The sequence below is a fragment of the Macaca thibetana genome, chromosome 4 (assembly GCF_024542745.1).
Source record: "Macaca thibetana thibetana isolate TM-01 chromosome 4, ASM2454274v1, whole genome shotgun sequence".
Taxonomy (NCBI): Eukaryota; Metazoa; Chordata; class Mammalia; order Primates; family Cercopithecidae; genus Macaca; species Macaca thibetana.
In genome coordinates, this window is record NC_065581.1 from 66872892 (window position 1) to 66887052 (window position 14161).

General features: G+C 36.7%; 1 protein-coding gene across 5 annotated transcripts in view; it reads left to right on the top strand.

Annotated features, from left to right (window-relative positions):
* ADGRB3 (adhesion G protein-coupled receptor B3) overlaps positions 1-1887 on the top strand; it is a 747311-nt gene extending 745424 nt beyond the window's left edge. For all 5 annotated transcript variants that reach the window (XM_050787501.1, XM_050787503.1, XM_050787500.1 and 2 more), the window contains one exon: positions 1077-1887. In XM_050787501.1, coding sequence (XP_050643458.1) covers positions 1077-1265 — 189 coding nt within the window. In that variant the 3' untranslated portion in view covers positions 1266-1887. The remainder of the gene's footprint in view (positions 1-1076) is intronic.
* Positions 1888-14161: the final 12274 nt, after the last annotated feature.

A 14161-nucleotide genomic window follows, 5' to 3' on the forward strand; every position in this document is an offset into this window, starting at 1 on the left:
TGTTGCCCAGACTGGTCTCACACTCTTGGACTTACGCAATCCTCCTACCTCAGCTTCCCACGTAGCTAGAATTACAGGCACACATCACTGCACCTGGCTTAAGTATGATAAGTATTTCTACAGATGATGTTTAATATATTGAGTGGAATTTGGATAGTAATTCAAGTACCTATTTTATGTTCACTTGATAATTAGTTATAATCAGTTAAAGGCCAGATTTGGGGAGCAGGGAAGGTTTACATTCAACAACTATAATATTCTCACTAAACATGACATTCTATAATGAAAAATAAAAAGGAAATTGGAATATTAAGCTTCTAAGATCATTTTAATAATTCTGAAAAATATAAATAAAGAGCCAGTAGAAATTAAAAGGCAGTGATTTTCAAAAGGGAAACATCTTTCAAACCTGATAGAATTCATTGGTATACAATTAAAAGTTTAAAAAAGTACTTAGATAAACAGTTAAATTTTATCTCTTCAATAATTATTAGTTTTAGTGAATCTCTGTATTCTACAACAAAAAGACCCACAAAACAAGAGAATATAGCAGCATTTAAATATTCTAAAATGTTAATTTCTTGAGAAAAACTAGGCATAGTGTTCTAAATTATTTAATGAAATACTGTTACCTTGAGTGACTTTTTATTGTTAAATAATATGCCCCACAAGACCTCAAATCTGCTAATCTCACCAAATTTCTGTCACAATACTTACATTTTCTACATTTAATCTTAGTGGTGACTTAACTCTCCTTCCTACTTCAACATATGGCCATACTGACAATTCACAACATGCCCCAAACAAAACATCGCCTACTTTGCCTTCTATACTAGTGTTCACTTCCTTTGATTCCTAGAAAATTGTTGGGTAACTTAGAGAAGGTATTCATCAGTTTGTTCAATGAAATAAAACTAAAATCAAAAACTATTTCCCGCAGTTGGCCATATTTTCAAGTCATCTCTGCATCATAGAAATTGGATTAAGATTACAAACACGCTCTCTTCCTGGAAACTTCAACTAGCGGTGATCCTAGTCCTCACATAAATGACTCTCTTTCCCTCTGTTCTCAACAGGAAAACCCAGCACCAAACAAGAATCCATGGGACACTTTCAAAAACCCCAGTGAATACCCGCATTACACCACAATCAATGTCTTAGACACAGAGGCAAAGGATGCTTTGGAACTGAGGCCGGCAGAGTGGGAGAAGTGTCTGAATTTGCCTCTGGATGTGCAAGAGGGTGATTTTCAAACAGAAGTTTAACAAAATCAAAATGGACTGAGGTAGAGACAAAACAATTTATTGCACTGACACTTAAGACTTGGGAAGCCTGACATTTCTATCTGGACAGTGTGACTATCTTATGTCAGGACCTTCATGTGCCAAATGTCAGTGGTGTTTTCATATGGTAACTTCTCACTAGTCAGGCTAGTGGAGAGATGACCAGGTGTACAGTTCTGACCATCCTGTGTTGTAAGTACCCGTGGAATGGATTTGTAAGGTAATCTTTATAGATAAACCTCAAGCAACGATTCATGTTGTAACCGCTTCATATGGTTTAGTTTTCAAAAAACTTCACCATGAAGCACAATGTATATATTTATGCAGTTTTTAAAGTTTATAACAGTCTGTTTGGCCATTACTACACTTTTTACTTTATAATATAAAAGCAAAGTTTTTGTCATTAAATGAATGTTTGTTGAGCTACATTCTTCATTGCTTTAAATGCAATAAAGTAATAATCTCACTTTTATATGAATAATATATTTCACATCTTTATTATTGCAGTTTTCTCTAGAAAGCTCTGAGAAGCTTTCTCTGCTGCAGCTGTGTATAAAATATTTAAAATGTTGTATGGTGTAAATAAACTTTTGTCTACATATCAGTTTTTTAGTGCATTTTATTTTGGATTTGTTGAACAGAAATTTACATATTTATAAAGTTTTTTTTTCAATACAGATACTAAAAATGTATTCATGGTTTTAATAGCATACCATTATTACTCCTTTGAGGCTAATGATTTCTCAAATGTAATAATAGGTTTGTATAGTGCTTCTGTATTTTCTACTCAAACATTCTTTGGAACAATGTACCATGTAAATGGGGCTTGTCAGAAATCTGCTGCCATCATACTCTTACATAAATATTATGTTTTTTCTATCTTGTGGCAAAAAGATAACTAGTAGACAACAGTAAGTTCCAATACAGAAAACAAAACAGGGAAAAATGTTAATTTTAAGTAATGAAGTTCACTGCATGTTTCACAAAGGAAACTACTCATACTACAGTTCTTCATCGCATACAAAACAAAATGAACTTCTTCAGGACTTAAAAAATTTTTATCTATATAGTCTCTAGCAGAAGGAAAAGGAGAGTGGATGTATTTGATTGAACGATTGTCTCTGGAAGCCTGAGGTGAGCCAAATGCACAAACAGTCCCTAGTGTCTTCTCTTGTGTTAAAGTCACACTGGTAATTTCTCTCACTATCCTCAGATACACATTAAAGGAAATACCATGGGGAAGGATTTTAGCAGTTTCTTGGTCATTTCAACGATTTCAGATGTGTTTTTTTAGTCTGAGGCAAGGAAGGGGGGTGGAGAGGAGACCGGGGTCTTCGAAGTTCCTAAAATGTGTATTTAGATTAGTCTGTGGTTAAACCTGAGCTATGTGGTCTTCTGTGGTCTGCCTCAAACTCAAGTGAATCAGTTCCTGCTCTTCACGACCTTGAAGGCACTCAGGCCATGAGGCGGAGACTACGGTGCTTCAACATTCAAGTGCGCCTCTAAGCTAGAGCCTTAAAAACCACACAGCTCAGGCTGAACTCCTGTCAGAAACTTACAATGTTCTCAATGTCAAGATGTTAAAAGTATATTTTTAATTAGATTTTAAAAATAAAAGCAACATCATTATGCAAAAAAAGTATTACATAACTAAGGACTGATTTTTCAATAAAATAACTTTTATGCTAATTATAATGTAATTGTATAGCCTATTTATAAGATGACTTTTTGGTGACAGGAATAATATTTGGTAAATCTCTCCCTCTTACTCTTTCTCTTTCTACATATATACATATATAATATACACATGTGTATGTATATATGTATATATCTCTGAATATATGTATCAATCTACATATATATATATACACACACAAATCCATAATGCTCAGTTTCATCTCCGTTACCTATAACTGTGAATGCAGACCATGTATGTGGTCACCCATGCCACACTGTAAAATCTGGAAGGAAAAGAAACACACTAACCATATGTTTGAAAACATACAAATTCAATATCTTTAAAAACATATAAATTCAATACATTAGGCTAATATTTCTTCTACAGATTCACTGCTGTAAAATAAAATCTTACATATTTTCACTTTGATTTTTCTTTAGTTCTAGTAACTCCATATTAGATGTATATGTGAAAGCTATCCAGAAATTGCACACTTAAAAATGTTAGCGTGGATTTTTTGGCTACTCTAAGAATGTCGAGTTGTGGTGTGGTATTCTTTGTTTTTTAATCTATAGCAAAAACTGCAGGTGAATAAGTCTCAAGGAATGATAATTTTAAGGAAGCCGTCTTCTACTCCACTCCTTTTAAGTGTCCCCTGAACTCCGTCTCTCTCATGTGCACACAAACACACAACACACGCACACATACATGCACACATTCTTCCAAAGCTGAGTCACAGCTGTCCCCTTAGGCAGGAGAGCATATATATTCCAGCCTGGGCAGTGCCTTCCTGGCCCACTGCACTCATGACCAGCCAGAATCTTTGTGCCCTTCCCCTAGAAGTTCTTCCCTTTCCCCTGTCTAAATTTTACTTGTGCTTTAAAGGACAACTCATATTTCATTTTCATAAAGTTTTTCATACTTTTCCTCCAAGTTGGAAATAATTTGTCCCATGAACTCTTATGCCACTGTTTCTGTGCCTCTCTTAGGACTTTTCAAATATTCGATCTTGTTATTTATATGCATTTCTGATATCCTGTGGTGGACTCTCAAGTGCCTGGAGGGCAGGAGTCATGTCTGATCCATTTTGTGTTTCTTAAGGGACCTAGCACAATAACGTTCACACAATAAACGTTTGTTGAATTATTTGTGGAATTTCTTCTAGTATTGCTTACAGTGGTATACATCAAGTCACATATTCACAGATATTTATTGAACAACTATTATGTGTTTATTGCTATGTTAAGCAGTTAGGAACTATCGGGTCTCTGAGGCAACTCTCAATCTATTGAAGATATAGGATACATATGTGAAACAAGTAATGATATTTAAATATGAAAAAAACCTGGATATGATACATTATTTCTTTGCGTCTTTAAAATATGTAGTAAGATTAATTATTCTAATGAAATGGAAGCCCAGAAGAGTTTAAGTGTCCACCGAAGATCACCATAAATAAATGGAACCCCAATATTAGAGCCCAGGTCTCCTGACTCCTACCCTAGAGGTATTTTCATGACACCATGGTGCTTCTACTTGTTTCTTTTAGATTATTAAGTCCCCAAGTCAAACAATAACAAGTTCCATGGAAACATTCTCAGGCGAGGAATAGAGGCATAAAATTGAAAACATGCATCATCATTCATGGTGGTGGTGAGGCTAGTAGCTGATTGTAGTAGAAAAGCACAGGTAGTCCAATATAAATTTCAAGCCAACTTGAATTTTCAGATTGTCTTCAGACTCTGTGTAAAAACACACAGCCAATTTTTTTTAAGTCAGTCAAAAAACCATTGCTTCAGAAAGTGGAGTTGGTAAATTTTGAACCATTCTCAGCTTTAGTTTTTCAGGGTTATCCATGTCTCTAGCATGTTAATTTACACAGTTTTCCATGGTGACAAAATCATCCTGCCCCTGAGATTCTTCTGTAGTTAAATTTGTAACGGGTAGTACAGCATAAAAGAGCTGTCAGAACCAAAAACAGTAGAATATAGAGATGAGAGAAAGCTTGGCAATCAATGAAAATGGTGATGATTTTCAGGTGAAAAAATAAAAAATTCAAACTTCGAGAAGGAGAAATTGTATTTGAAAAGACGGCTGCAATAGTAGGGGGTATTGCAATAGGGAGTGCACTCCAACTGTAAGATCTACAAGCATCTCAGAGCTCAGGCAGAAAGGCTTTTCTTTAATACTGAGGTAAACAGGAAGAGAAAAAGCTAGGTATGAGAGCATGGGACGAGTAAGTGTGGTGATCAGGTATTTGAGCAGGAAACTTCTTCTTTGTGGTCAGCCAGTTCTGAGAGGTACGGTGAGGAGTGGTAACTCTACTTTCCAGTGCTTGGTTAAGCTCCCAACACTTGTTTAAATTCAAAGGCGGTCCAAAGTTCTGAGTCCTGGTGAAAGCAAGAAGCCTGAATTAGGTTTGGTCAAGTTATCAAATATTATTTTCAGATTGGTTAACAGGGACAAACAATTCAGCTAGTAATTTCCAAAATAAAAAATAGGAATTTGGAGGGTTTGTGTGTCACTTTGTTACAGTGTTTGTTAAACAAGGTATTCATCTATGAGCTTTGTCTAAGTAATTTGGGGAAGTATGGTTCTTTGTAGTGAGTCATTTCTGGAAACACAAAAGGGTGGGAAGTTTTTTGACCCTTGCTGCTATTCAAGAACACAGGTAAAGTTCATTATCACAGGTGAGGAAACTAAGTCCACTGTAATAAGAAGGATTTTTCAAAAATTGTAATTGGTGTTCAGCCAACTGTGATTACAAGAAAGGATTTTCTCCTAGTAGACAAATAGTAGTGGCTTTTTAAGCAGAAATAACTCCAAAGTTAAAGTGTGAATATTACAAGCTATATGAGAACACTTAATTTTAATGATGAGCTTGCCAATCATCTCTTGAACTCCTGCTTATAAAACCTGGCACTCTGGTTTGTAAATCTGTCCTTAAAATGTCATTAACATGAGTCCATAAACCTGGTGCTGAGGGTCAAAGCAAAAATTGCACTGGACTTGGCTGGGGACGTTGGCTCACACCTGTAATCCCAGCACTTTAGAGGCCTAGGTGGATGAATTTCTTGAGCCCAGGAGTTCAAGACCTGCCTGGCCAACATGGAGAGACCCCATGTCAACTAAAAATAGAAAAATTAGCCAGGTGTGGTGGTGCACACCTGTAGTCCCAGCTACTTGGGAGGCTGAGGTGGGAGGATCACTTGAGCCCAGGACATGGAGGTTGCAGTGAGTGGCGATAGTGACACTGCATCCAGCCTGGGCCACAGAGTAAGACTCTTTCAAAAAAAAAATGCACTGGACAAAGTTACACATGCAAAGAAGACTTTATTCAAGCCAAATGCAATAGGGGAGAGAAGCTAGAACTCAGTCTGAGCCCTAAGAGATGGAGAGGTTTTAAGAGCTGGGAAGAGAGTGGAGGATTATAGGCCACCTGTGTTTGTTCATTGCCTTAAACCAAAACAAACATAAACTTTCAGGTATCTTTATGATAAGAGGTAGTTTTATTTTTGAAGCAAGTTGCCTGCAGAAGTTACGCACTTACCCTCTTACAGAAACTGGAAGATAAGGACATGCTTCCATGAAGATTTCAATAAAGACGTCTCCAAGGTCCTTGAGAAAGACTTTCCTGGGCTATAAAAATAGCAAGGAGTTTTGGATTTTTTGCTTTTTGTTTGTTTGTTTTGTTTTTGTTTTTTTTTTAATTACATCTCAAGGAGGCAGATAAAGATTTGCAAGTTTTCTAAATGAACAGCTCTAAGAAAAGCGAGGTCAAGAAGACTATCTAAAGTTTAGTCAAGTTGAGGAGAATGTCAAGGCATTGTTGGCCACGAGTAAGCTAACAGACTAGCACCTCAAAACCAACTAAATTGGTAAGACCCATCCATGGGCTTAATCAACTAGAGGACAGTCACTGTCCCAAAACACCCAGCCAGAAACATCTGGCAAATCTTACCCTTACCTAAAAACAAATGATTCATTGTGAAAATGATTCTGTCTTAGCAACCACCATCATATGAGTCTCAAAAGCCTCTTGAGGGGTTGCTGAGTACACCTCCCTTCCCACTATCCACTAACGTCCAGGAAGAAGGGCCAGCTTGCCTTTAATAAGGGATTTTTCAACAAAAGAGAATAATCTCAATAATTGGAATTGAAGGTTAGCTTTTCAATTTATATTCTTTTATTTTGCCAGCTAGAAGTGTGTATCAGTTTTTCAGATTAATTCCTAAACTACCATTATCTTTTTCCCCTCTCTCAAAAATGGAATTGCACTTCTAAGATTCATAAGGAATTTTATACATACAATGGAATGTAATTTTATGTAGCAATTATGTTGTGCTTTATCCTAAAGTGGACTTGAGGTGGTTTATAAGGATACGTACTTTTTAAATATATCCAACAAATGTATATTCAGAATTAGCTGCAGTCTAGATACTGTGTTAGAAGTGGATGATGTGATATTTAACAAGACATGGTCCCCATTTTTAAGGGACTCAGGGTGTTTGAGGTCATACAGACTGACAAATCGAATTACAACAATTTGATGGATTTCTGTGGAAAATAAATAAGAGTGTACTATAGGAGTTCTTGGAAAGGCATTGATACAGGTTGCCAGAAAATAATAGGAAGGACAATCAGGGTGATACAGAGGCTAATGTAGTACCTAAAATGTGTGCCTCGAGGTCTTAGACTCTTCCCCGGAGCTTTGCCAAGTGATGACCTTGAGCTTCCTGGCAACCAATGCAAATACAGAAACTATATTTAGTTGTGTAGTTCACAGTGTCTCTAAAATAAAAGCCAACATTTCCTCTGTAGAAGCAAAAAACCAAGAGGTGCCTCTTGTAAACCCTCATGCTTTATTCCATGGTAAATTCTTTATCAATAACATTCTTATAAAATCTCAGAGTTTTATAGAGATGCTTCTTATGTTCCTTCTTGAAGGGTAATGTGGTGGTTAATTTATGTGTCAACTTCACAAGGCCACAGTAGCCAGATATTTAGTCAAATAGCATTCTAGATGTCACTATAAAGGTATTTTTTTAGATGAGATTAACATTTAAATCAGTAGACTTTGAGTAAAGCCGATTCCCCTCGGTAATATGGATGGCCTCATCAAATCAGTTGAAGGCCTTAGGAGAAAAATACCGAGGTTCCCTGAGGAAAAGGGAATTCTACCTCCCAACTGCCTTTAAACTATAGCTACAACAACCACCCTTTCTCGAGCCTCCAGCTGCTGGCTTGCCCTGCAGATTAGGGACTTACCAACCCCTACAATCACATGAGTCAATTCTTAAAGATACATCTCTTTCTGTATATATGCACTTATCCTATCTATCCTGTTTCTCTGGAGAACCTTGGCTAATACAATTAAAGGCTTTACATCCAAGTACCATCAACAGAAACAGTTTTTCACAGGGTCAATACAATGTGCTACATGTATAAAGCTCTCTCGTGGTCTGGCTGAATAAAAGAAAAAAAGTAGAACATCTATTCTACTTCAAGAACTCACCCAAGAATATGATTTCTCAAAACAGAGGTTTAGGTAACAATTTTAAGCTTTCTGAGTGCTTGTAAATTCTTTATAAATGTTTATTTAATCCTCATAAGAAATCTATAAGGCATATTCTATCATTATTTTCATTTTACAAATAAAGAAACTGAGGTACATATCCTCTCCAATATCACACACGGTAGTAAATGCCAGAGCCAGAATTTATTCTCACAGCTTAGTTTTACAGTCTAAGTTCTCAACTATTCTGCTGAAGAGTGAATAATTTTTAGTCCGCAGAAAGTTTAAGGTTAAATTCACTGGTCTGGCAGGTATTTGGGATGAATTAAGATTAGATCTGCATGCCTCATTGTCTGCAGAACCTTGCATAGAAACAGTGTATCCAGAAGGCCTCTCCCTTTCCATGGAGAAGACTGTTGGAGAACTGCTAAGAACTTCCTCAGAACACAAGTTTCGGTTTAGTTCAACATATGAGAGACTGAGATCCCAAAGTTGTGCATCGTAGAACATGGAAATAATAACTTTTGCTTAGAGAATATAATAATCAGTTCACTAAAGCATGCTGTGTCCACGAAAGTGTTCTTTTTAATTTCAATGTTCATGAAACATCTAACTTTTAAGTGATGGACTTTTCCAGTGATCTGTATAGGATAAACTGGCTGCAAAATATAATCCTAAGTGACCAGTATTAATTATCCAATTAGATATTCACTAAAAATTATAATTAGAGCTTTGAAATTGTGAATTGAGAATCATGCATCCAGATAATTATATCAGAGGACAAGATATCTCATATGGCCCTATTATTTCATGATCATAAGATCATGTTATAAGAGGAAGGATGCTACAGGAGATTCCTTGTGTTTTCTCTCTGTGAGTTGTGGAGAGGAAGCTAATATATTCATTCATCAAGAAGTGGTAACAAGTCATTAATGGGAAGAGAAGCTAAAACACAGCTTGGTTTTGTCTCACTGTGAATTATCCAGAACTGGTCCCTTGGAGGGATCATTACCACAAACCTGGACACTCAAGGTAAGCTTAAAACAAAGGTTATGTATAAGCACATGAGCTGGGGAATCATACAGGTGAATAAAAGCTGCAGATTGTCTTAGGATTTTTGGTTTTGTTTTTTGTTTTCCCTCATGGAATTTCCATCAAAGTGAAAAAGAGCATAATAACAATCAAAGAAAGATTAGCTGTGTTCCCAGAGCTCAGGAGCATTCCTTTCAAATCCTGTCCTGAGAAGCCCAGACTTGACTTTTTGTCACTGTAGAAAACCGCTATGAGTTTTGGATGAAATGACTCACAACTAGTAAGTAGTTCCAATTTTAAAAGGAGTAGTATGCTTCTAAATTTTTTTTATTCTTAAAAATAAATTTTATCCTAATAATCTTTTTTTTTTTTTTTTTTTTTTTTTTTTTTTTTTTTTTTTTTGCGACGGAGCCTTGCTCTGTCGCCAGGCTGGAGTACAGGGCACAATCTCGGCTCACTGCAACCTTTGCCTCTCGAGTTCAAGTGATTCTCCTGCCTCAGCCTCCTGAGTAGCTGGGATTACCGGCATGCACCATCACACCAGCTAATTTTTGTATTTTTAGTAGAGACAGGGTTTCACTATGTTGACCAGGATGGTCTCAATCTCCTGACCCCGTGATCCACCCGCCTCAGCCTCCCAAAGTGCTGGGATTACAGGCATGAGCCACTGTGCCCGGCCCATCTAATAACCTTTTTCAGCATTAGCCCTGGGCAGGATTGATAATAATTCTGAGGATACAAGTGTCAAATTTGTCAAATATATTTACAGATAAAGTTTTATATCTTATATAGATTTATAACATATGGTTGCCATTTGAGTTATGTAATCAGACTAATTTGAATGGTTTCAGATATATTTCTATACAAATTCTGACCATCTGATGCCTTTAATAAGAACAGCAAAGTCTATGCCAGGTGGTTCTTGTGCCTAGCCTGGGAGGGATTTCACATGGTTGCTTCTTGCTGATATTCTTCTGCATGAGAGCAGGGGACATTGAGCACGGGAATCATCTGACAGGGTCCTTCTCTTGCTGTCCAGCCTCCCCAGTGATTCAAGTATCAGAAAAGCTGAATGAAGAATGGAGCAAATTCATGACAGGACCTCCTTCTCTCTTGGGGTCTTCAACCATCTCATGACCTCCATGGATGGATTCGGCTGCCACTCTTTCCTAAAAAGAAGGATGCTTCCACAAGTCACTTTCAGCAAACAGCCTCCACAACAAGGCATTTCTGCTGGAAACTTTTCTTCCCTTTTGTTTCAGAATCTTGGAGCATGACCAGCTTTTAGGCAATTATCCATTTCCTTTTCACTTCCAGAGTTCTTTATATCCATCCTCTAGGCAGATAAACCATATCAGATGACCCATCCGATTGGAGACTTTGGATAAAGTAGTTTATTTGCACAGTCTCACTCTTGGTCATTCTTCAGGCAGGTGAGGTGAGAACTGGGCCCACTTTTCTTCTTGGAGAGATGCAAATATAAAACATGGCACTATGCTTTGAACTGAAGCTCTCCAATCACGATTGGTCTCCCAATTTTACTAACCCGTGTACTCATTTGGCAGGAAGCCTGTTTGCTAAGCTCCCTTGAAGAGAAAAACATGAGAGTGCATATGAAGCTGTACTGGGGCTGGTTAACTCAGATGATGTGGTGTTCGTGAAGGAGGACCAGCCTCAGTGTGAGCCCAGCACTTTTCTCTTGCCACAGAGAAAAGGCATGGAGAAGGCCAAAACAAACCTCTATCCCTGCCAAGTTCGGCAGTGAATCAGACAGTACTTCATAGAAATCCATTCTGTGGCCTCCTGAACAGGGACCAGGCATTCAAAATCAGCACAGTTTATTTTAATTGAGCAGCAGATTATTTATCTGATTGAAAAAAAAAATGTTATTAGGCTCTTCAGAAGAATTATAAGTACAGTGTGGTCTTTTAGTTTTTTATATTTTTATGAGGGTATCCAAAAACATCAGATCCCAGTGATTGTTTTTTAAATATATATTTTTATATATTTATATATATTTATATTAATATAATATAAATTAATATTTATATAAAATTTTTTAAAGGTAATTCCATGAAGTAAATGTGCTGCTGCTATTATTGTGGAGTAGCCAAGAAATTGTTCATCACCACACTATACAGATTTCTCAGGAACCCAAGCACAGACCCTCTGCCTGAGTGTTTACCCAGCATGTTTTCTAGGATATCACAGAGCTGAGGTTGTTTATGTTTCTGTTGACATCAACATGATGACCATGTGTTTATATAGCAGGATGCCAGCCCTTGTCCACAATTTCAAACGCTTCACTCCACCACAGCTGTGCAGAGACCTTCCCTATCATAATAAGTATAATTAACTTCCAGAGTTGTAATTCTAACATGATAGATTTCTCAGAATTTATCATTTGACACTAAAAAATCTGCATAGTATTTCATTTTTAGAAGAAATTATCTTACTTTCTTTATGTATCCAAGAAAAGATAGTAGGCCTTCATGGGTACTTGCCTAGCTGTATAAAGTATTCCTGCAAAATTGGATATGTTCATAAGGTCTCTGGTCAAGTAATGAATGTCCAGAAATATTTGATATGTTGAGGGTGAAGGAGGTTGAACGATCCATCTCTTGCTCATACCACATATGCAAATAAAAGTCATTTAGAAATGGCTCTGCTTAAGTTTCAAGTTATACTTGCATAAGCTTAGGCCTCTCAACATTTAAATTAACACAGTAGAAGTTTTTCTGCTGTTAAAAAATTGTATAAAAGGTCATAAGTGGGAAAGAAGGATTCCAAAGTATAAATTAGAGAACGAAAATCAATTTTCCACTCTGCTTGGCGTTCAGTGTTTTTCTCTTTCAGCGACATATGGAATAAAAGCATGATCATTATTTTTAAAGGCTGGTGGATGAGGAGGGGGAGAGAGAAAGACAAGCAGAGAGGAGGAAGGGAGGGAGGGAAAATGAGAGGAGAAAGAATTGACAGCTAAATTGAGAGAAATACAAAAGGCATATGTGGAAAGCAATTTGGGAACAAGAAAACAAATGTGTGCATTTAAGATTCATAGGGATTACAAGGCTTCCCTAGTCTTTGGTGAAAAGACTATGCAAAAAAAAAAAACCAAGAGGCATTGTAAGTGTAGTGAATGGCAAGCCATGATGGATGTTGAAAGGGGAAGAAAGGCAGACAGATGATGGAGAGGCAACAAGATACTGACAAAGGTATTCAACTACGAGGTGCTTTGAAAGTCTGGTTTTCCAGGGTTTTCCAGAGTTTTCCAGCTGTGTGCCAGTTATTGCTACGAACAATGAATAAACCTTACTTTCTTTTCCAATTAAGATTTTTTACCTTTGTGTTTAGGGTAAATTGGTTCTCTGGTAGATGGTATAAAATCATAAAGGAAACATAGTACCATAGAAATACTGTATCTAGAGAAAGTAATGCTGGTTTTCAATAGGCTCAAGGTCCATTTTTATATTGTGCCAAAAAACCAATCAAGATTAAAAACTGGACTTTTACTCTTAGGAGTTCATTCAGACGCAACTCCTGACTTATTATAAAAACAAACTATTCCCAGTTGCCCAGAGGAACAATTGTTCTGATTACTTATGCTTACAAAAAGGAAAATCTGACAGACCAAAAAAAAATACGACAGAGAAAAAAAATAAGAATGGGGAAAAGAAGAGGGGGTATTTCTTTATGAACGCACTTGTTTTTTTAGTTGTATAGGAAGTGGGCCGGCAAAGTAGGACTAATAACTTTACTGTCTGAAGACCAGTGTGTTGAATCTGATGACCTGTTGAGGTCTACACTAACTTAAAAAGTCTATGATTCTGATGAAGGACTTTAACCCCCAAAAGGTGTATACATTATAATTAGTTATATTAGCAAAATACATAAAGATAATATTGGAAAAATGTCTTCCAATGATGAAACCACATGATTCTGTATTCCCAAGGCAGAAGTTTCTGGAATCTAAATTCTCTCCATGGAATGCCATGTCATTATCAGTCCTGGTTTGTAAGTAATATAAAAGTGTTCCACGTCCTGTCCTGAAGGGAGAAGGTCATGATGTATGCCTCATTCTGCTATTTGGCAATGCCTTTGAAAATGTGCAGCTTTTTTTTCTTGTCATAAATTTTTGTCTTTAATGAAAGTAAAATCACACATGCATCCAAACTCAATTGAAAGAAAAGAGTTGTTAGCACTTTATAATAGTGGTCACACACCACGACTCTACAGGAAATAACACGTAGTCCATTATTGTTTTGGTAACATAACCTGGTACATCATCTGAAAGATGTCATATGAAATGCCTTCTTTTTCCAGGGGAGAGAAAGAGAATATTGAAATATAAGATTGCCCTGATGCAGTATAAATACCCACTTGAACCAATAATTTATCTTTTTTTCTGAGGACAAAGAATTTTCTTCATTTTCTGACTAGGACAAAAGCAATTAAGAACTAAGTTATTAAAAAATCCATTATCAGCTAGCAGAGTCATTTACTGATATAATCAGAAAAACTAAAGGGCAATTTGAGATGTCAGTGAGGGAGAATTTGAAGAGAAAGAAAGTCACATCCTGCTAATATTGGTTGGTAACAAGGTGCACAAACTCTGGTGAGGTGTGGCCATTACTCAACCTTATCCATAAAAAC